General features: G+C 43.6%; 1 protein-coding gene across 1 annotated transcript in view; it reads left to right on the forward strand.

Moving 5' to 3' along the window:
* The first annotated feature begins 204 nt into the window (after positions 1-204).
* The window catches only part of LOC104661520 (E3 ubiquitin-protein ligase HERC2-like), a 228152-nt gene continuing 204489 nt past the window's right edge, over positions 205-23867 (forward strand). The window contains 2 exon segments of the mRNA XM_030931658.1: positions 205-422; positions 1072-1173. Coding sequence (XP_030787518.1) covers positions 1102-1173 — 72 coding nt within the window. The 5' untranslated portion in view covers positions 205-422; positions 1072-1101.

Raw genomic sequence — 23867 nt, forward strand, 5'->3', positions numbered from 1 at the left:
CCAGCGCCCTGGACAGCTCCAGTTAGTGTGAGCGCGACCACCCGCCGCCGCGAGATTAAGAGCGCTGGGTGCCAGGAAGTCTCCCGGGGGGGCGCGGGCAGGCATGCGTCCGGCGGAAATCCCGCCTTCCGGCGCCCGCGGTTGGCCCTGGCCGCAGCCGGGACGCTCCAAGTAGGAAGATAAGCGGGATTGCAGGAAGCGGGAGAGTCGGGAGGAGACGCGAAGGGCTCCTCTTCCCCATTGGCTGCGCCCGCGGAGCAGCCTCGTTGCGATTGGCCGTACGCGGGGGGCGGCAGTCCCGCGTCGCCCCGCCCCTCGGGCCGCGAGAGGCGCCGGGATCGCGGGCGCCGGCTGAGCCAGCGGCCCTTGGGAGGCTGAGTCCCCACGCCGGCGGGGCGAGGCGACCCGGCCCTGCGCGTCAGGTCCTGGCCTGGGGCACCGGGGCGGCTGGCGGCGGAGGCGGTGCGGGCGCGGGGCTGGCGGGCGGCAGAGCCCGGGAGGCGGGCGTGGGCGCGGCGGCTGCACCGGGGCCTGCGCGGACCGCCCGCGGCGCAGCCTCGGGCCTCTCCATCTCTAAGTGGTGGTGGCCGTGGGTTTTTCTGCAGGCGATCTTTTTGAGCAGTGTTTCACGCACGCGCCCTGCTGTGGGGTAAAGCGGCAGATTCTTGCTGCTGTCATTTGTCTTTAAAACGATGGGCTTCCTGTCGTGTGTGTGTACCTTTTGGATTTGAGGGCAGGGGGATGACATTGTGACTTGGCCTCCTGTGACCGTCCATTCTCAAGGTCTCGCCAGCGTAGTGCAGAAACTCGGCACACCCTGCCTACCTAGGAAGGAGGCTTTCCCTTCCCCACCTCCCTCCCCTCCATCTCTTCCCTCTTTCCCTCTCTCCCCTTCACTCCCCTCCCCCAGCTCTTCTCTTCCCCCTTTCTGTTTTCTCTCTCTCTCTCTCTCTCTCTCTCTCTCTCTCTCTCTCTCTCTCTCTCTTTTTTTCTTCTTCATTAAACCTTTCGGGAGTGTCTTTGTAAACTATTAAAAAGCGTTAGGTCTTCAACATGTATGTTTACTTGCAGGCCTGAGAACTGGAGGAAACTGGAGAAAAGATGCCCTCTGACTCTTTCTGTTTGGCTGCCCAGGCTCGCCTTGACTCCAAATGGTTGAAAACAGATATACAGGTGGGGTTTGACATGTCTTTTTGTTGGTGTGTTTCTGCTTCCATGTTTAAATTTCTCGTGTAAGGCTTTTTTTTTAGGGTATGTAAAGGGAAGTCAGTTGTATCTTGCTGAATTAGAGGAGCAGGTTTGTTTCCTGTAACTTAAAATGTAACAGTCTTCATGTCTCTTTTTGTAGATTGTGCACGACTGCCTTTTAATTAGTTTCTTGCAAGTGCAGGAAACTTGAGATCTCTTAATAGGCAAAATTTTTTTCCTATTTATTAGTAGTGGTTAAGAAATGTCACACTCCTAACCATATGATGGTGACTATTGTTACTGATAGTTTTTGAGCTGTTTAGTTAACTGTAGAGGGGAAAATTGGAGAAGTAAGTTGCAGTAATTATGGCCTGTAGAAACTCATTTTATGAGGTCTTGTGTTTGTGTTTCTAGAGAGATAAGAGTCAGTTCAGTTGAGCTGTTTGTTTTGTATTTGTAACTCCTTATTAAGAGGAGTGCTCAGATTTTCACATCAAGAATATGAGGAAACAATGTTGGCTGTAGATATTAATTTTTTGATTTAATGAGATAATTGCAAGCTTGTCAGGACATTATTAAATAAATAATAACTAATATTTCAGTAGACAATTGTTTGCCCCCAAGCTACTTTTATTTGGAAATGGCTTGGAAAAACTACTTTTGGAACTCCTTATCAACAGCAAAAAGAAGTGTTTGAAATATTTTCTGTGTGTCAGTGTATTTTCCTCCTCCCTAAGGTTAACCATTTTTAAGTGTTAAGTAATCTGCCTTTTATAACACAGTGTTACGTAGTACATGACTGTTCATCAAAAGTCGTGTATGCTGTTAAGCAGTAGTTGATGATAGATACACTAAAGTATTATTGCCCCTTCCTAATTTTTCTTTTTCTTTTTAAACACGTATTGAGTGTTTGTAGATATGAGAGTGCAGTGTTTAGAACTGTGTTGTGGGGCCGAGTGCGGTGGCTCACGCCTGTTATCCCAGCACTTTGGGAGGCCGAGGCGGGTGGATCCCCTGAGGTCAGGAGTTGGAGACCAGCCTGACCAACATGGTGAAACCCCGTCTCTACTAAAAGTACAAAATTAGCCAGGCGTGGTGGTGTATGCCTGTAATCCCAGCTACTCGGGAGGCTGAGGCAGAAGAGTCGCTTGAACCCGGGTGGCAGAGGTTGCAGTGAGTCCGAGATCACGCCGTTGCACTCCAGCCTGAGCAATGAAATGAGAACAAACCGTTTCAAAAAAAAAAAGAAAAAAAGAAATCTGTTGTGGATGATGGGATTGTTACTCATAGTGTAATGTTACATAAGACAGAGCACAGAGAATTGGGTCAAGAATTGGTGTGTACTCTTTGGGTTTGTTTCTCTTTAAACATTTCCTTTGATTTAGCTGTAATGGTCTGTTTTTGTCATTTTAAGTGGGTGGGAGACGTGAGAGATGAGTACTTTCATGTTTCTGAAATCCTGAGATTTAGGCAAACTTGTTTTAATAATTGTTTTTATATTAGTGTTTATGTATTTTGAGAAACTTTTTGGACTAAAGGAGTTTACCTAATGAAGTTTTTTTCTTAGTAATTGTAATTTAATAACTGCTAAACATGAGTTCTAGTGTCTTGATCTAAAACCAGTTTAATACTGAATTGAGTTCCTATAATGGGTTAGGCAGATAAACATACAATGAAGCACCATTTATGTCTCAGAGGGCCTGTTGTTTTGATTTATTAAGTGTAATACACGGTACCTGGCCCTTGTTACTTGTTACACATTTCCAATATGATTAGAAAGTCTTTTTTTTTTTTTTTTTTTTTTTTTAGATACAGTCTTACTCTGTTGCCCAGGCTGGTGTGCAGTGGTGCAATCTTGGCTCATTGCAACTTCCGCCTCTGAGTTCAAGTGATTCTCCCACCTCAGCTTCCTGAGTAGCTGGGATTACAAGTGTGTGCTACCATGCATGCACAACTAATTTTTGTATTTATAGTAGAGACGGGGTTTCACCATGTTGGCCCGGCTGGTCTCCTGACCTCAAAGTGATGCCTGCCTCGGCCTCCCAAATTGCTGGAATTACAGGCGTGAGCCACTGCACCTGGCCAGAAAGTCGTCTGAATTCCTTCTAGGAGTAAGGGAAATGACTAGGTTTTGGATAGTGTGCACCAGAGGAAAAATGTGTTACAGGTCTAAGTAGCATGAAAAAAGTGATTGCTAACCTTTGTTTTATGTTCCTCCAGCATTGCTTGTTAAATGCAAGAAATGAATGCTGTTGTTTTACCCTAAGGAATAAGGCATAGTTTCCTTCTTTGGGGAGCTTCCCTGCAGACAGGAATTGCAGATGGAAGCCTTGTGCTCACAGGTTTTACCCTTATCTTGTTGAGGATGGCTCTCCCAGCTGGAGTGGAAAGCGCTCCACTACTTGAGACTTTTGTATTGGAAATGGAATTGACACCTTGGTAATTAATAATACGTGGGGTAGGAAGATATTTCTTAGCCATAGGATTTAACAGATCTGTTTTCCACAGCTAATTTTGTTTGAAATGCCCTTGAAAGTTTTAGTAACTTAGAAAGGAAGAGTTTTTGGAGTATGAAAACTTTTTTTTTTTTTTTTTTTTTTTTTTTTTTTTTTTTTTTTTTTGAGGCGGAGTCTCGCTCTGTCGCCCAGGCTGGAGTGCAGTGGCCGGATCTCAGCTCACTGCAAGCTCCGCCTCCCGGGTTCACGCCATTCTCCTGCCTCAGCCTCCCAAGTAGCTGGGACTACAGGCGCTCGCCACCTTGCCCGGCTAGTTTTTGTATTTTTAGTAGAGACGGGGTTTCACCGTGTTAGCCAGGATGGTCTCGATCTCCTGACCTCGTGATCCGCCCGTCTCGGCCTCCCAAAGTGCTGGGATTACAGGCTTGAGCCACCGCGCCCGGCCAAGAGTATGAAAACTTTTAATGCTCATGTGTTACAGAGAGCACTTATCATCGACTTCTTGATCATAGACATTATTTGGATGCGTCAGGCCTAGGACTCTCCATCCAGCAACCTCTCACACAGGGGTCATTTTATGCCAGGCATATATATCTGGTTATTACATATAAACAATTTAATTGTTCAACACTCAACACACTTTTTTTTTTTTTTTTGAGATGGAGTCTCGCTCTGTCACCCAGGCTGGAGTGCAGTGGTGCCATTTGGCTTACTGCAAGCTCTCCCTCCTGGATTCCCGCCATTCTCCCGCCTCAGCCTCCCGAGTAGCTGGGACTACAGGCGCCTGCCACTACGCCCAGCTCATTTTGTGTAGTTTTAGTAGAGACGGGGTTTCACCGTGTTAGCCAGGATGGTCTCGATCTCCTGACCTGTGATCTGCCCGCTTCGGCCTCCCAAAGTGCTGGGATTACAGGCGTGAGCCACCGCGCCCAGCCTGTTCAACACTCTTTTCTGCTTGTTGTTTGGAGTTATTGAATCACCATGTTTTCCTTCGCTGCTTTCGTGAAGAGTAATACAGTACAGAGCTAACAGGTGTTAATCACATCACTTTTTATTTTTACAGTAAGAGTACTTTTAATCTGATGTGATTGGTAGTTTTTTAGCAAACCAAAAAGTCATTTAAGCAAAGGAACCATAAAAAACAGTACATGATACCTTAAAAGCTTTTTATTCTTAAAACACATGCCCGTTTGCCAGTTTGTTGTAAGGTAAAGGGGCATGTCTTTGAGCATAGGTCCAGAATGGAGTTATCCTGCCCCTTCTTGCATAAGCTGCACTCAGATGAATTTCCTACAGTTTCTATTTTTGGGTTCATTTTTTTTTTTTTTTTTGAGACGGAGTCTCGCTCTGTCGCCCGGGCTGGAGTGCAGTGGCCGGATCTCAGCTCACTGCAAGCTCCGCCTCCCGGGTTTAGGCCATTCTCCTGCCTCAGCCTCCCGAGTAGCTGGGACTATAGGCGCCGCCACCTCGCCCGGCTAGTTTTTTGCATTTTTTAGTAGAGACGGGGTTTCCCCGTGTTAGCCAGGATGGTCTTGATCTCCTGACCTCGTGATCCGCCCGTCTCGGCCTCCCAAAGTGCTGGGATTACAGGCTTGAGCCACCGCGCCCGGCTTTTGGGTTCATTTTTAAGTGGCACATGAATTAGATATGCATGAAGCAATTTTTTTAAAGCTTTTTATTTTGAATTAATAATAGACTCAGGAAGTTGTAAAGAAAGTGGAGAGGTCGTTGTATACTTACGCATACTGCTCCAGTGGTTACATCTTACGTAACTATAATACAGTATAAAAACCCAGAAATTGAAATTGGTACAATGTGTGTGCATAGTTCCGTGCCATTCTGTCACGTGTCTATAAATATACCTACTACCGTAATTACTATGCAGAACTATTTCATCACTACGAAGATCTCTCTCCTGCCTCTCTTCTGCCACCATCTCTAACTCCTGACAACTACTGATCTGTTCTCCATCTCTATAATTTTGTTACTGTGAGGTTATCATACGATATGTGACCTTCGGGAATGATTTTCTTTTTTTTTTTTTTTTTTTTTTTTTGAGACGGAGTCTCGCTGTGTCGCCCAGGCTGGAGTGCAGTGGCCGGATCTCAGCTCACTGCAAGCTCCGCCTCCCGGGTTCCCGCCATTCTCCCGCCTCAGCCTCCGAGTAGCTGGGACTACAGGCGCCCGCCACCTCGCCCGGCTAGTTTTTTGTATTTTTAGTAGAGACGGGGTTTCACCGTGTTAGCCAGGAGGGTCTCGATCTCCTGACCTCGTGATCCTACTCAGCATAATGCCCTCAGGTCCATCGAGGTTTGTTGAGTATATCAGTAGCTAAACTGGGACCATTTATTTGTCTCTTCATCTAATCAAAAATGACTAAGCATAAATGTAAGCTTTTAGAATTAAACTTACTGAATATAAATACTGTCACTTCGGCCGGATGCGATGGCTCACGCCTGTAATCCTAGTTCTTTGGGAGGCCAAGGCGGGCGGATCACTTGAGGTCAGGAGTTTGAAACCAGCCTGGCCCACATGATGAAACCTTGTCTCTGCTAAAAATACAAAACAGCCAGGCATGGTGGTGCACCTTTGTAATCCCAGCTACTTGGGAGGTTGAGGCAGGCAGGAGAACTGCTTGAACCCAGGAGGTGGAGGTTGCAGTGAGCCAGGATCACACCACTGCACTCTAGCCTGGCCAACACAGCAAGACTCTGTCTCAAGAAAAAAAAAAAATTGTCACTTCATGCTTAGAAATATCAGCAGATGGCCAGGTGTGGTGGCTCAGCCTGTAATCCCAGCACTTTGGGAGGCCGAGGCGGGTGGATCACGAGGTCAGGAGATGAGACCATCGTGGCCAACATGGTGAAACCCCATCTCTACTAAAAATACAAAAATTAGCTGGGCGTGGTGGCACGTGTCTGTAGTCCCAGCTACTCAGAAAGCTGAGGCAGGAGAATCGCTTGAACCCGGGAGGCGGAGGTTGTAGTAAGTAAGCTAAGATCGCGCCACTATACTCCAGCCTGGCTACAGAGTGAGAATCCGTCTCATTAAAAAAAAAAAAAGAACAGTAGATAAAAAAAAAGTATAAACATGAATATCTTGATAAATTCTATTCTCAGGCTTTCAGGTTCATAATACAGTTGATAGATGACAGGTAGAAATAGAAGAATTTATAAATATAGGTATCTTCATTATGTTTTTTTGGACTAGACTATAAGGGTGCTCTTTACCTGTAATATCCAAATACAGATGCCTCAATAGAACAATTTTTGTTTTCAAAATTCAATGATAAAAAAGATGTGGTAACCCTGTATATGACATTTTGTCAGGTTAGTTGAGAGCATTATGCAGCAAAAAAAGTTTTTTGTAGAGACAGGGTCTTGGTTTGTTGTCCAGGCTGGTAGAACTCCTGCATTCAAGAGATACTCCTGCAAAGTGCTGTGATTACATGTGGGAGCCACTGTGCCTGGCCTGTTGTTTTAAAGAACTAACTTTTAACTTTGGTTCTTGGAAAAAAATAATAATACTAGTTATAGAAAAAAAAAAAGGGTTTAGCCATGGGACTGTGATGACAATTCCTTTTTTTTTTTTTTTTTTGAGACAGAGTCTCTGTTGCCCAGATTGGAGTACAGTGGCACTGTCTCAGCACACTGCAACCTCCACCTCCCAGGTTCAAGCCATTCTTGTGCCTCAGCCTCTTAAGTGGCTAGAATTACAGGCATGCACCACCACACCCAGCTAATTTTTTACATTTTTAGTGGAGACGTGATTTTACCATGTTGCCCAGGCTGGTCTCGAACTCCTGAGATCAGGCAATCCACCCGCCTTGGCCTCCCAAAGTTCTGGGATTACAGCAGTGAGCCACTGAGCCCAGCAGGTGACAATTCTTTATGAAGAAGAAATTGAGTAACCTGTTTAAGGCACTCAGGAAAAGAAAATGTGAATCAAGCATTTTTTGTTCCAGCAAAACCGACTTTTCAGATGAAAAACCCATGAACTTTTCAATGAGCTGTAACTTAGGAAGTATTGATCTTATGAGCCCTTCCTTAGGAATGGAGTAGAGAAAGATGTTTGGATAACTGGGTGGCTGTAGATCAACCTGCAACTGATGGTGGGCATGAAGCAGTTATTTGTTAAACGTAGACTACATGAGTGTTAAGGGAGAGAGCGTAGAGTATCTCTCTGTTGATTGATATGCTTAGACATTGTAGGTTATGGTTGTAACTGTTATGCAGTGTTTCATCTGTTAACCTCATCCATCACAATTTCCACTTTTGTATTTTCATTTCTGGAGATTCCATTTGAGTCATTTTTATATCTTCTGTTTCACTCCTTATCACATTCTTGCTTTCCTTCTATTAGCATAGGGAACATTTCTGTAAAAGAACTTTTAATGTCCTTGTCTGTGAATTCTGTAATCTCTGATCACTTCTAGATCCATCTCTGTTGATTGATTCTGTCACTTCTGTTGATTGATTGCCCTAGTTATGGGGGCATGGTTGCATGCCTGCTAATTTTTGATTGAATGCTAGACATAAATTTTATGTTCTATGCAGGATTTTGTTTTATTTTTTTTAAAGAGCCTTAGTTTTGTTCTGCTATACATGTAAGTTACATGGGGTCAGTTTGATCTTTTCAAAGCTTGATTCTAAGGTTTGTTAGGGCTGATCGACACAGGCTTTACTCTTAGGCTCATTTATCCATACTGCTAAGGCAATACTCTTCTCAGGACTCCGCCTGATGCTTGGTGTATGAGAAGGTCTTTCTGTCCTTGTTTGTGGAAACACAGGCTTTTCCCAGACTGTGTGCATCATGGCGATGCTGCTTATTACTTTCTAGTGCTTCTTTCCCCAGTATTCCGTAGTTTTCTTAACCTATGCCCAGAGTAGTACTCAGATAGACACTCAAGGGGCCCCTCCACTCATCTCTAGAGCTTGCTGTGGTCTTGTCCTTTGGCCTAAGTAGAGCTGATCTGTCACCTGAACTCAGCAAGATCTTTGGGCTCTGTTTGGGTCCCGCTTTCCTGTGCTGCAGCCTGGAAGCCGCTTCTGGGCAGTGTTTCCCTTCTCTCAGGGAGCCCAGCTCTGGGCTGTCTGTTGTCCAGTTTTTGGTAACACCTTTTCAGTATATTCTGTCCGGTTTTCTAGTTGATTATAGCAAGAAAGTAATTTCTACAGAATTAATCCTTTATAGGCGAAGGAAGCACAGGCCTTCCCAGTCTGTTTTTAATCAAATCCATTGAGTTTTAAATTTTACTATTGTATTTTTATATTCCAGAATTTCCATTTTTTAAAAATACCAACTTTATTGAGGTATAATTACAGTAAACACATCCCTTTAAAATGTTTACTTTGAAGTGTGTGACAGTTTCTTTTTTTTTTTTGAGACGGAGTCTCGCTCTGGCACCCAGGCTGGAGTGCAGTGGCCGGATCTCAGCTCACTGCAAGCTCCGCCTCCCGGGTTTACGCCATTCTCCTGCCTCAGCCTCCCGAGTAGCTGGGACTATAGGCGCCCGCCACCTCGCCCGGCTAGCTTTTTGTATTTTTAAGTAGAGACAGGGTTTCACCGTATTAGCCAGGATGGTCTCGATCTCCTGACCTCGTGATCCGCCCGTCTTGGCCTCCCAAAGTGCTGGGATTACAGGCTTGAGCCACCGCGCCCGGCCGTGTGTGACAGTTTCTTTAACTGCCAGGTTAGGTACTTTTTTCTAGTTTCAACTTCTGTGTTGAAATTGTTAATATTGCTGGGCGCGGTGGCTCACGCCTGTAATCCCAGCACTTTGGGAGGCCGAGGCGGGCGGATCACAAGGTCAGGAGATCAAGACCAGGGTGAAACCCCATCTCTACTAAAAATACAAAAAGTTAGCCGGGCGCGGTGGCGGGCGCCTGTAGTCCCAGCTACTTGGGAGGCTGAGGCAGGAGAATGGCGGGAACCCGGGAAGCGGAGCTTGCAGTGAGCCGAGATCGCTCAAAAAAAAAAAAAAAAAAAAAAGAAATTGTTAATATGATCTTTTTGTTTCTGAGATGGAGTCCTGCTCTGTTGCCCAGGCTGGAGTGCAGTGGCACGATGTCGGCTCACTGCAGCTTTCACCTCCTGGGTTCAAGTGATTCTCCTGCCTCAGCCTCCCAAGTAGCTGGGACTACAGGTGCCTGCCATCACACCCAGCTAATTTTTGTATTTTTAGTAGAGATGGGGTTTCACCAGATTGGCCAGGCTGGTCTTGAACTCCTGACCTCGTGATCCACCTGCCTTGGCCTCCCAAACTGCTGTGATTACAGGCGTGAACAGTGCCCGGCTGTTAATAGGATCTTTTAATTGCTTAACCGTATTAAAGGTAGTTCTTTTAAAAGTGTATTTATAAACCTTGTCCGACCCCGTAGATTCCTTAGCTGCCTCTCTCTGTCCCTCTTGGTTGACTCATGCCTGTGGGCTGCCCTTCGACTCCAATCCCCGCTATGATGTCACACAAGAGAGTTGGATTATGGCTTCCTGACTGCCTACCAAGGAGCCAGTGACACAGCCTGGAGGGTGCGGTGAGTGTGGGTGTGAACTCCCCGTGGTGTGAACGTTCACCACTTTACAAGGAGAGAGGAGGGAACTCAGTGGTTTCATTCCTCCCTTTTCCTTTCCTCCTTAGACTATTTTATGGTGTAGTTTCTTCTTGCAAACCTTCTGGAAAAGCCACATAGGCCTAGTGAATGTGCTGACTGAACAATTGGTTGTATTTGCAGCTCATTGAGAAGAGGTGGCACTAACATAGGGGTCAGCACATTTTTTCCATAAAGCACCAGATGGTAAATGTTTACGTGGGCTGTATGTGCTCTTTTACAACAACTCACCTTGGCCACTGTCATGCAAGGGCAGCCACCAAACGTGTGTGTGGCAATTTTCCAGGAAAACTTTGTAGATATCAGAATTTGAATGTCACATAATTTTCGTGTGTTGACATACGATTTTTTCTTTTTTTTCCTGAGAGGGATTCTTGCTCTGTTGCCCAGGCTGGAGTGCAGTGGTGCGATCTTGGCTCACTGCAACCTCCACCTCCCAGGTTTAAGCAATTCTCTTGCCTCAGACTCTGGAGTAGCTGGGATTACAGGCATGCATCACCATGCCCGGCTAATTTTTTTTTTTTTTTTTTTGTATTTTTAGTAGAGACGGGGTTTCCCCATGTTAGCCCAGTTGGTCTTGAACTCCTGACCTTGTGATCCAACCCCCACCCCCCAACCTTGGCCTCCCAAAGTCTGGGATTACAGGTGTGAGCCACCGCACTTGGTTGACATATGATTCTTTTGATTATTTGTCAACCATTGAAAAATAGAAAATCATTCTTTTTTAACATATATTTTTCTTCTTTTAGGAAATTAAAGGAAATAAGAATGGCTCCTACATAGGCAGAGTAGGCTGAAATCATGCTTAGCTGACTGTGAAGTCCTATACCTCATACCGTTGCTTCGCTGATCTCCTTGTCTCGCTCTCCCACTTCCCTCACCCCATTGCCCCGAGCTGGTGTCTGCTGAGCAGAGTGTCAGCACTTCAGTTCATTCCTCAGGCTCATCTTCCATGACAAAATTCTGTATATTTCTGTTTTCAGGATCCACTCTTGGTCTGTTCTATTGACTTCTATTTTTTTTCATTTTTCAATGAGGTGGTATTGTATCTTTGTCATTATTATTTTTGCTCTAGTTCCAGATATTGTATGTGCAATATTGTAGCAATAAATCGAGGCTCTGGGTAACAATATCTTCCTCCAGAGAGGATGTTCTAGGTAATCCTAGGTCACTGCAGGCCCAGTGGAAATTGAGAGAATGCGAAACTGGGCTGGTTTCTGTGAAGACTGGTCTACTTCTCACTCACCTGTATTTCTGGTGTGTGGTCCTTTGAGGTTCCAGCTCAGAGCATGGGGTCCGCCAGGCCTCTTTCTCCCGTATGAGGGCCCTGGGAGTCTCTCAGAAGCTCTGCTTTGCTTCTCTGTCTCATCCCTGCTTGCTTAGGTTCTCTGGGCCTCTTTCTTCCTCTCATGGGTCTTAGGCTTTAGGAAGACCTCACTCCCTTGCTGCTTCTAGGATATCTTCAAATTGACGTACTTAATGTTCCTATCTGACGTTTTCAATTGTTCTAGGAACCTGTTCTTAACATTTTTCCATATGTTGTCCTACGTTCAGCAGGGGTTTAGTATTTTTCTGTAGGTTTAAGAAAAAAAGCCGTATACCTTTACTCATCTGCAAATATTTGAACAGATTACTTCTCTGTCAAATTGTAAGGACATGAAAAAGAAACATTTTCTAACCTATATGTTAATCAGATATTCATTTGTTACATTATTCTGTTTTGGATTTTATTGCCTGACTATAGTCATTTTAATAAATGCCTTAACAGCCCGGGCACGGTGGTTCATGCCTGTAATCCCAGCACTTTGGGAGGCTGAGGTGGGTGGATCATGAGGTCGGGAGATTGAGACCATCCTGGCTAACACAGTGAAACCCCATCTCTACTAAAAATACAAAAAATTAGCCAGGCGTGGTGGCGGGTGCCTGTAGTCCCAGCTACTCAGGGGGCTGAGGCAGGAGAATGGCGTGAACCCAGGAGGCGGAGCTTGCAGTGAGCCGAGATCGCGCCACTGCACTCCAGCCTGGGCAACAGAGCAAGACTCCATCTCCAAAAAAAAAAAAAAAATGCCTTAACGGTTTGCTTGCCTAGTTCTGATTGGTATTACAGTACTGGTGGCCTACTTATGGGAGCGTGAAGTCTTGCCCTGGCTGCCATGCTGCAGGTGTGGGTGTGTGTTATGGTGTTGGTGGGAAGCAAATAAGCCTTGGAGTTGGGCCTCTTCCCAAATCCCACCTCTCACAGCCTCAATGTTGTGTGGCCTTTGGTCAAGTAATTGAACCTCTGAGCTTCTGTTTACTAACTTACAAAAAGTGAGCCTGTTACTGCCTCTTTTGCTGCGGTCTTTTGACGATGAAAGTGCCTTTACTTGCCATGTCATTTCAGAGGTGTAAGATAGGAAAGTGAGATCAAATTAGAAAAGAGTTCTCGGCCGGGCGCGGTGGCTCAAGCCAGCACTTTGGGAGGCCGAGACGGGCGGATCACGAGGTCAGGAGATCGAGACCACGGTGAAACCCCGTCTCTACTAAAAATACAAAAAAACTAGCCGGGCGACGTGGCGGGCGCCTGTAGTCCCAGCTACTCGGGAGGCTGAGGCAGGAGAATGGCGTGAACCCGGGAGGCGGAGCTTGCAGTGAGCTGAGATCCGGCCACTGCACTCCAGCCTGGGCGACAGAGCGAGACTCCGTCTCAAAAAAAAAAAAAAAAGAAAAGAAAAGAGTTCTCAGCCCAAATAATCTAATTAGAAGCATCTGGGATCTGAATCAAAAAAGTCAAAAGTTGAAAACCTACTGGGCACGTTTAGGTAAGTCAACTACTAATAAAAAGCTAATTGGAGACAGTTGTAGAAATAAATACTCTCACTGTACGAATTGAAAGTCCTATTCTTTTTTTCTTTTTTTTTTTTAAATGAATAGGGTCTCTGTCACCCAGTTTGGAGTGCTGTGGTATGATCAGAGCTCACTGTAACCTCAAACTCCTGGGCGCAGGTAACCCTCCTGCTGCAGCCTCCTGAGTAGCTAGGATTACAGGTGCGTGCCATGCACTTGGCTAATTTTTACATTTTTGTAGAGACACGGTTTTACCACGTTGCCCAGGCTGATCTTGAACTCTTGGCCTCAAGCAATTCTTCTGTCTTAGCCTCCCAAAGCTCTGGGATTACAGCGTGAGCCACCACACCCTGCCTATAGTCCCTGTTCTCACCAGTGCCATAGCTGTCTTCCAGTTGTTCCCAGGCTGCTGCTTCCTCCGTCAGGATCCTGTACTGTCTGTGATCTGGAGAGCTCTTCTCCTGGGCTTCACTTTTGCTTGTCCACAGTCTGACTCTTTGGAGGCCTCCTCCAGTGAGGCTTGCTTTAATTGCCTTAGTGATGTTCCACCTTTAAGGTGCCTAAGTTGTTTTTTGAATGGTGCTTACATTCATTTGGATCATCAGTTCCTAGGAGGCTCCTACAGTGCATGTCCCTCCAGGAGTCCAGTCTCCACCTTCCAGAAAAGAATTCCTTGTCACTCACAAGGACAAGGTCTGTCCTATCCTCTTCCTTCCCAATGCTACCCAGGTAATAATTGAAAGGCTGTGGTAATTATTCTTGTTTCCATGTAAACTGGGCTTCCTCCTTGGCTTAGTCTTTAAATGTTTCATCTTTTGGCTTTTTTTTTTTTTTAATGGTACCTCTGTAACACTAATGTTTCTCAATCTAGGCTGTACCACAGAACACTGATGTATGGAGCCCAGCCAGTGTGGGGCAATCTCAGAGTGCTTTCAAGGCTGGCCAGTGGTCCATCCTCTCTGCTTGGGTGTTGGCATCTTCGCCAGGACATCATCTACAGTCCATTTGTTGACTACTCCCAGATTTGAGTCTCTAGCCCTGCTCACTCTGCTGAGATGTGGATCTATATTTATTGAGGGTTGGTGGAATGGGGAGGAGCTCCATGTTTATGTTCAGTAGTTAGTGCAAATCCTAGTGGTTAAAACGGACTAATTCTAATTCCTCTTCTGTTCCCTCCCTTATTTTCCTTTTCACATTTGATTCAACTTATGTGATTTGAAATAATTTCCTTTTTTTTTTTAAGTCAGGATCTCACTCTCAGTTGCCCAGGCTGGAATGCAGTGGCACCATCATGGCTCACTGCAGCCTTCAGCTCCCCAGCCTCAGGTGATCCTCCTACCTCAGTCTCCTGAGTAGTGGGACTACAGGTGCATACCACCACGGCTGGTTAATTTTTGTATTTTTTGTAGAGACTGGGTTTCACTATGTTGCTCTGGCTCGAACTCCTCGGCTCAAGCAGTTTGCCCATCTTGGCCTCCCAAAGTGCTGGGATTACAGGTGTGAGCCATCGTGCCCTGCCTGAAAAAATCTTAAAGACTATACTTTCCCTGTCTTGACTTCGACTCTCACCCTTTGTTTTTTGGACCCTTGGTAATAGCCTTTTTTTTTTTTTCGAGATACAGTCCCACTCTGTCACCCACGCTGGAGTGCAGTGGTGCGATCTCTGCTCACTGCAATGTCTGCCTCCCGGCTTCAAGCAATTCCCTTGCCTCAGCTCCCCGAGTAGCTGGGCCTATAGGCGCGTGCCACCACACCTGGCTAATTTTTTGTATTTTTAGTACAGACAGGGTTTCACCATGTTAGCCAGGATGGTCTTAATCTCCTGACCTCGTGATCCACCTGCTTCGGCCTCCCAAAGTGCTGGGATTACAGGCATGAGCCACTGCGCCCGGCCAGTGATAGCTTCTTTTTTTTTTTTTTTGAGACGGAGTCTCGCTCTGTCACCCAGGCTGGAGTGCAGTGGCCAGATCTCAGCTCACTGCAAGCTCCGCCTCCCGGATTCACGCCATTCTCCTGCCTCAGCCTCCTGAGTAGCTGGGACTACAGGCGCCCGCCACCTCGCCCAGCTAGTTTTTTGTATTTTTTAGTAGAGACGGGGTTTCACCATGTTAGCCAGGATGGTCTCGATCTCCTGACCTTGTGATCCGCCCGTCTCGGCCTCCCAAAGTGCTGGGATTACAGGCTTGAGCCACCGCGCCCGGCCAGTGATAGCTTCTTAATTCATCTTCTCTGTTTCTGTTTTCTGCGTTATTACTTTAAGACACAGGTCAAATGTCATATTCCCTTGAGTGCCTGAAGATAGTCTGTAACTCCTAGAGCACGGCCCACGTGGGGCTGTGAGTTCTGGCCACCATTAGCCTCTTATGTGCACTGTGGTAGGGATTGGACTGAACCCCAGTGCATGTCTTCACTGCCCTCCTCTGACTGAATGAGTAGAAGAGTCAAACCTTTCCATTCACTCGTTAAACTTCAGGGGCTCTGAATGCTCTTGCCTCACTTTTTAATTTTATTTTTTATATTACTTTAATTTTTTAAATTTTAATTTAATTTAATTTTTTTTTTTGGACAGGGTCTTGCTCTGTTGCCAGGCTGGAGTATAGTGGAGTGATCTCAATTCACTGCAGCCTCTACCTCCTGGTCTCAAGCAATTCTCCCACCTCAGCCTCCAAGTAGCTGGGAGTACAGGCACACCACCACCCCTGGCTAATTTTTTGTATTTTTGGTAGAGATGGCATTGCGCCATGTTGCCCAGACTGGTCTTGTACTCCTGAGCTCAAACAATTCACCTGCCTTGGCCTCCCAAGTGCTGGAATTACAGGTGTGAGCCACCATGCCCAGCCTTCTGCTAATTTTTAAATTTTTTTGTAGAGACAGGGTCTTGCTATGTTGCCTAGATTGGTTTTGAATGCCTGGGCGCAAGTGATTCTCTTGCCTCAGTTTTCCAAGGTGCTGGGATTAGAGATGCGAGTCACTCTACCTGGCCAGGGCTCACTTTTTAGGAAGGAGTTTATCTCTCCCCCACCAGCTGATATTTTTACCAAAAGTCATATGTTTTGGTTCCAAGTATGTTTATGGCAGTTATCCTGTTAGTGATGTGAACAGAAAAAATAAGAGTGCTGAGAGAAAGCTGTTCCTTCGACAAAAACTGAAGAATGCTGGCTTGGTTTCTGTCGTTACAGAAAAGTTACCAACCACAAATTTGGCAGCTTGTAATAGCATGCATTTATACTCTCACAGTTTGTCTGGGTCAGGAGTCTGGCCATAGCTTAGTTCCATCCTCTACTTCAGGTGTCACAAGGCTGTAGTCAAGGTGTCGGCTAGGGCATGCTGTTATCTGGAGCCTAGGTCCTCATTGGTAGAAGTGGGTCCATCATGGTTGTGGAACTGAAGCCCTGGGCTCTTGGAGGCTGCCCCTCCCCACAGGCAGTTCACTGGCTGCTTGCTTCTTCAAATTGGAGACCGTCTCCTCAGGATGGTGCAGGGGGATGGAAAAAGGGAGAGGCAAATGGAAATCAAAAAACAGCATAGTAGTTATATCAGACCAAATAGATTTCAAGACAGAAACTATAAAAGGAGACCAAAAAAGTCATTATATAATGATAAAGGGGCCATTCCAGCAAGAGGCTATAACTATTGTAAATATATGTATATATGCACTCAACACTAGAGCACCCGGATACATAAATATTAGAGCTAAAGAGAGAGAGAGGGCTTAATACATTAATAGATGGAGGCTTTAACACTCTGCTTTCAGCATTGGACAGATCCTCCAGACAAAATTAACGAAGAAACATCAAACTTAATCTGCCCTATAGACCAAATGGATTTAATAGATATTTCTAGAACATTTCATCTGATGGCTGCAGAATGTACATTGTTCTCTTTAGCACATGGATCATCTGCAAAGATAGACCATAAGTTAGGCCACTAAAGTCATTAAAAATTCAAAACTTGATACTAAAAGCAGACAAAGACACATCAAAGAAAGAAAACCACAGGCCAGTGTCTCTGATGAATATTGATGCAAATATCCTCAACAAAATACTAACAAACCAAATTCAGCAATACATTAGAAAGATCATTCATTGTGACCATGTGGGGTTTATCCCTGGGATACAAGGATGGTTCAACATGTGCAAATCAATTGATGTGATACCTCGTATCAACAGAAGGATAAAAACCATGTGATTATTTCAATTGATGCTGAAAAAGCATTTGATAAAATTCAACATCCTTTCATGATAAAAATCTGTTAAAACTGGTTATGGAAGAAACATACCTCAACATAATAAAAGCCGTATATAATAGACCCACAACTAGTATCATACTGAATGGTGAAAAACTGAAAGCCTTTCCTCCAAGATCTGGAACATGACAAGGATGCTCAGTGTGGCCACCGTTATGCAACATAGTACTGGAAGTTCTTGCTAGAGCAATGAGACAAGAGAAAGAAATAAAAGGCATCCACATTGGAAAGGAAGAAATCAAATTATCCTTGTTTGCAGATGATATGATCTTATATTTGGAAAAACCTAAAGACTCCACAAGAAAATGATTAGAGCTGATAAATTCAGTACAGTTCCAGTATACAAAATCAACATACAAAAATCAGTAGCATTTCTGTTTGCCAATAGTAAACAATATGAAAAAGAAATTATAAAAGTAATCCCATTTACAGTAGCCACATATAAAATTAAATACCTGGGAAGTAACCAAAGAAGATCATTACAAAGATCTCTGTAATGAAAACTCTAAAATGCTGATGAAAGAAATTAAAGAGAACACAAAAAATGGAAAAATATTTCATGTTTATGGATTGGAAGAATCAGTATTGTTAAAATGTCCATACTACCCAAAGCAATCTACTGATTCAGTGCAATCCCTAGCGAAATGCCAATGACATTCTTCACAGAAACAACAACAACAAAAAATCCTAAAATTCATGTTGGACCACAAAAGACTCAGAATAGCTGAAGCTCTCCTAATTAAAAAGAAACAAACTGGAGGAATCAGGTTACCTGACTGCAAATTATACTACAGAGCTATAGTAACCAAAACAGCATGGTACTAGCATAAAAACAGATACATAGACCAACGGAACAGAGTAGAGAATCCAGAAACAAATCTGCACATCTATGGCAAACTCATGTTCGACAAAGGTACCAAGAACATACACTGGGGAAAAGACAATCTCTTCAATAAATGGTGCTGGGAAAACTTAATAGTCATATGCAGAAGAATGAAGCTAGATTCCTGTCTTTTGCCATAAAAAAGTTAAAAAAATTATGTCAAGTATCTTCTCTGATCACAATGGACTGTAACTAAAAATCGATAACGAATCGATAACGAGGAATTGTGGAAACTCCACCAACACATGGGAATTAAACAATGTGCCCCTGAATGACCAACAGGTCAATGAAAAAATTAAGAATGAAATTAAACAATTTCTTGAAACAAATGGCGATGGCAACACAGCATACGAAACCTGTGGGATATAGTGAAAGAAGTACTAAGAGGAAAATTTATAGCTCTAAGTGCCTAAATCAAAAAAGTAGAAAAACTTCAAATAAATAACCTAATGGTACATCTTAAAGAACTAGAAAAGAAGGAGCTAACCAAACCCATAATTAGGACACAAATCATAAATATCAGAGCAGAAATAACATGAAGTTGAAATGAAGAAAAGAATACAAAAGATCAATGAAAAGAAAAGTTGGTTTTTCTAAAAGATAAATGAAATTGGCAAGCCTTCAGGCAGGCTAAGAGAAAAAGAAGACCCAAATAAATAAAATCAGAGGTGAAAAAGTAGGCATTACAACTGGTATTGCAGAAATTCAAAGGGTCATTAGAGACTATGAACAACTATATGTCAATAAATTGGAAAATCTGGAAGAAATAGATAAGTTTGCAGGCTGGGCGTGGTGACTCATGCCTGTAATCCCAGCACTTTGGGAGGCTGAGGCAGGTGGATCACCTGAGATTGTGATTTTGAGACCAGTCTGGCCAACATGGTGAAACTCCATCTCTACTAAAAATACAAAAATTAACCAGGCGTGGTGTTGCATGCTTGTAATTCCAGCCACTTGGGAGGCTGAGGCACGAGAATCACTTGAGCCTGGGGGGTGAAGGTTGCAGTGAGCTGAGATCATGTTACTGCACTGCAGCCTGGGTGACAGAGTGAGACTGTGTCTCAGGGAAAAAAAAAGAAAAAGCAAAAGGATAAAGCAATGGATAATTTCACAGGCACATACAGCCTTCCAAGGTTGAACCATGAAGAAATCCAGAACCTGAACGTACCAATAACAGGTAATGAGATTGAAACTGTAATAGTAAAAAGTCTTCCAGCAAAGAAAAGCCCGGGACCCAATGGCTTCACTGCTGAGTTTTACCAAACATTTAAAGAACTATTACCAATCCTAGTGAAACTATTCTGAAAAATAGAGGAGAAGGGAGTACTTCCAAACTTATTCTAAAAGGCCTGATACCTGATACCAAAACCAGACAAAGACATAATCAAGAAAACAGGCCAGTATCCCAGATGAACATTGAAGCAAAAATACTCAACAAAATACCAGGAAACCGAATTCAGCAACACATTAAAAAGATCATTCTTCATGACCAAAGTGGGGTTTATCCCAGGGATGCCAGGATGGTTCACCATATCCAAATCAATCAGTTTGATACGTCATATCAATAGAATGAAGGATAAAAAACCATGTGATCATTTAAATTCATGCTAAAAAGGCATTTGATAAAATTTGACATCCTTTCATAATAAAAACCCTAAACTGGTTGCAGAAGGAACACACCTCAACGCAATAAAAGCCATATACGACTGACACACAGCTAGTATACTGAAAGGTGAAAAACTGAAAGCCTTTCCTCTAAGATCTGGAACAAGACAAGGATGCCCACTGTCACCACTGTTATTCAATATAATACTGGAAGCCCTTGTTAGAGGAGTTAGATAAGAGAGAGAAATAAAGGCCGGGTGCAGTGACTCACACCTGTAATCCCAGCACTTTGGGAGGCTGAGGTGAGTGTATCGCTTGAGGTCAGGAATTTGAGACCAGCCTGTTCAACATGGTGATACCCTATCTCAACTAAAAATATAAAAACTAGCTGAGTGTGGTGGCGGGTACCTGTTGTCCCAGCTACTTGGGAGGTTGAGGCAGGGAAATCGCTTGAATCCCGGAAGCGGAGATTGCTGTGAGCTGAGATTGTGCCACTATATTCCAGCCTGGGCTACAGAGTAAGACTGCATCTCAGAAAAAAATAATAATAAAAAAAAAGGGCATCCAAATTGGAAATGAAGAAGCCAAATTATTCATGTTTGCAGATGATTGTTGTATTTGGAAAAACCTAAAAACTCCACCAAAAAATGATTAGAACTAATAAATTCAGTAAAATTGCAGGGTACTAAATTAACATACTAAAATCAGTAACATTTCTTTCTTTTCTTTTTTTTTTTTTTTGAGGTGGAGTCTCACTCTGTGGCCCAGGCTGGAAAGCAGTGGCACACTCTTGGCTCACTGCAACCTCTGCCTCCTAGGTTCAAGCGATCCTCCTGCCTTAGCCACCTGAGTAGCTGGGATTACAGGCGCCTGCCACCACACCTGGCTAATTTTTGTATTTTTAGTAGAGACAGGGTTTCACCACATTGGCCAGGCTGGTCTTGAACTCCTGACCTCAGGTGATCCGCCAGCGTCGGCCTCCCAAAGTGCTGGGATTACAGGTATGAGCCACTGCACCCGGCCAAATCAGTAGCATTTCTATATGTTAGCAGTGAACAGTATGAGAAATAAATCAAGAAAAATAATTCCATTTATAATAGCTACAAATAAAGTAAAATACATAGGAATAAACCTAACCCAAGAAGTGAAAAGATCTCTGCTATGAAAACTGTAAAGCACTGATGCAGGAAACTGAAGAAGATACACGAAAAAGGAAAAGATACTCCATGTTCATGGATTGGAAGAATCAATATTGTTAAAATGTCTGTACTACCCAGAACAATCTACAGGTTCAGTGTAATCCCTATCAAAATACCAATGATACTCTTCACAGAAATAGAAAAAAAAATCCTGAAATTTATATGGAATCATAAAAGAGAATAGCCAAAGCCATCCTGAGCGAAAAACAAAACTGGAGAAATTGCATTGCCTGACTTGAAATTACGCTACAGTCACTTCCTGGTCTTTTTTGGCTTAGATCAAGTGCAAAGGTTACTACAAAGGTATAACCAACACAGCATGGTACTGGTATAAAAGCAGACACGTCGACCAGTGGAACAGAATAGAGAACCCAGAAATAAATCCATCCATCTACAGTGAACTCATCTTTGAGGTGTCCGGAGGACACGTGAGGGAAAGGATAGTCCTAATGATAAATGGTGCTGGGAAAGTGAGACACCCACACGCAGAAAAGGGAAACTAGACCGCTGTCTCTCGCCACGTACAGAAATCACGTCAAAATGGAGTAAAGACTTATGCCTGAGACTTCAGACTATGAAAATGCTAAAAGAAAACATTGGGGAAACTCTCCAGGACATTGCGCTGGATAATGATTTCTTGAGTAATACTTCATAAACACAGGCACCCAAAGCTAAACTGGACACATGGGATCACATCGAGTTAAAAAGCTTCTGCACAGCAAAGGAAACAGTCAACAAAATGAAAAGACAGCCCACAGAATGGGAGAAAATACTTGCAAATTACCCATCAGATAAGGGATTAATAACCAGAATATATAAGCAGCTCAAGCAACTCTGTAGGAAAAAAAATCTAATAATCCAATACAAATGGGCAAACGATTTGAATAGACATTTCTGAAAAGAAGATATACCAATGACGAACAGGCAATATGAGCAGGTGCTCAACATGAGTGATCATCAGAGAAATGCAAATCAAAACTACAATGAGATATTATCTCACCCTAATTAAAATGGCTTATATCCAAAGGCAAACAAGAACAAATGCTGGCAAGGATATAGAGAAAAGGGAACCCTTGTATGCTGTTGGTGGGAATATAAATTAGCACAGCCATTATGGAGATTAGCTTGAAGGTTCCTCAAAAAACTAAAAATAGTTTATATGATTCAGCAATCCCACTGGTAGGTATATACCCAGAGGAAAGAATTTCAGTATGTTGAAGAAATATGTACATTCTCATGTTTGTTGCAGCACTATTTTCAATAGCCAAGATTTAGAAGTGACCTTAGTGTCCCCCAGCAGATGAATAGGTGAAGAAAATGTGGTATATATACTCAATGGAGTACTGTTCAACCATAAAAAAGAATGGGATACTGTCATTTGCAACAACATGGATAGAACTGGAGGTCATTATGTTAAGTCTGGGACAGAATGTCACTGAGCCAGATCCAGAAAAACAAACTTTGCATGTTCTCACTAATTTGTAGGAGCTAAGCAAATGAAAGCAATTGAACTCATGGAGATAGAGTAGAATGATGGTGATCAGAGACAGGGAAGGATAAAGTGGGGGTGAAGTACAGACGGTTAATGGGTATAAAAATGGAATTGGATAGGGCTGGATACAGTGGCTCACGCCTGTAATCCCAGCACTTTGGGAGGCCAAGGCAGGTGGATCATGAGGTCAAGAGACCCAGACCATCCTCACCGACATGGTGAAACCCCATCTCTACCAAAACTACAAAAATTAGCTGGGTATGGTGGCATGAGCCTGTAGTCCCTGCTACTCGGGAGGCTGAGGCAGGAGAATCGCTTGAACCTGAAAGGTGAAGGTTGCACTGAGCCAAGATCGCAGCACTGCCCTCCAGCCTAGCGCCAGAGCAAGATCTGTCTCCAAAAAAAAAAAAGATAGAATGTATAAAATCTAGTACTTGACAGCATTACAGGATGACTACAGTCAATTTATTGTCCATTTAAAAATAACAAAGTATAATTGGATTGTTTGTAACACAATGAATAAATGCATAGTTATTGAGTACTCCATTTACTCTGATGTGATTATTACGCATAGTATGCCTGTGTGAAAATAGCTCATATATACATACCCATATATACATACAACTAGCGTGTATCCACAGAAGTTAAAAAAAAAAAAAAAAGATGGGCAAACATCTGAGTCTCTTTTAATTAAAAATGGCTTTTTTTTTTTTTTTTTTTTTTTTTTTTTTTTTTTTGCCAGACAAGGGGGCTTCTGTTGCATACACAGTTTTCAGAATGGATGCCTTCCCCCAGTGTCTGAAATGACCCCTTTTCCTGTTCTGGGCCTTTTCTGACTCATAAATGTTGACAAGCAAAGGTGTTTTTGATTTTGATGCTCACAGTTATTATAATTATTATAAATTTGGCCAGGAGTCCCTATCAGTCTTTGAACAGCTGCTTTTTTTTTTTTTTTTTTTTTTTTTTTTGAGATAACGTCTTGCTCTGTCACCCAGGCTGGAGTGCAGTGGCACAGTCTTGGCCCACTGCAACCTCCGCCTCCTGGGTTCAAGCTATTCTCCTGCCTCAGCCTCCCAAGTAGCTGGGATTATGGACATCTGCCACCACGCCCAACTAATTTTTGTAGTTTTAGAAGAGACGAGGTTTCACCATGTTGGCCAGGCTGGTCTTGAACTCCTGACCTTAAGTGATCTGCCTGCCTCAGCCTCCCATAGTGCTAGGATTATAGGCGTGAGCCACCGCACCCGGCCATGAATAGCTTTTTGTTTGAAGAAACAAGATATTCCAGACTCATCTTTGTCTGCCCTGGCCCTTGAATCTTATTTTCCCCAAGAGTCCTAGCTTCTTTTATTGGGAAATGGTAC

Source organism: Rhinopithecus roxellana, chromosome 5 (assembly GCF_007565055.1).
Source record: "Rhinopithecus roxellana isolate Shanxi Qingling chromosome 5, ASM756505v1, whole genome shotgun sequence".
Lineage (NCBI taxonomy): Eukaryota > Metazoa > Chordata > Mammalia > Primates > Cercopithecidae > Rhinopithecus > Rhinopithecus roxellana.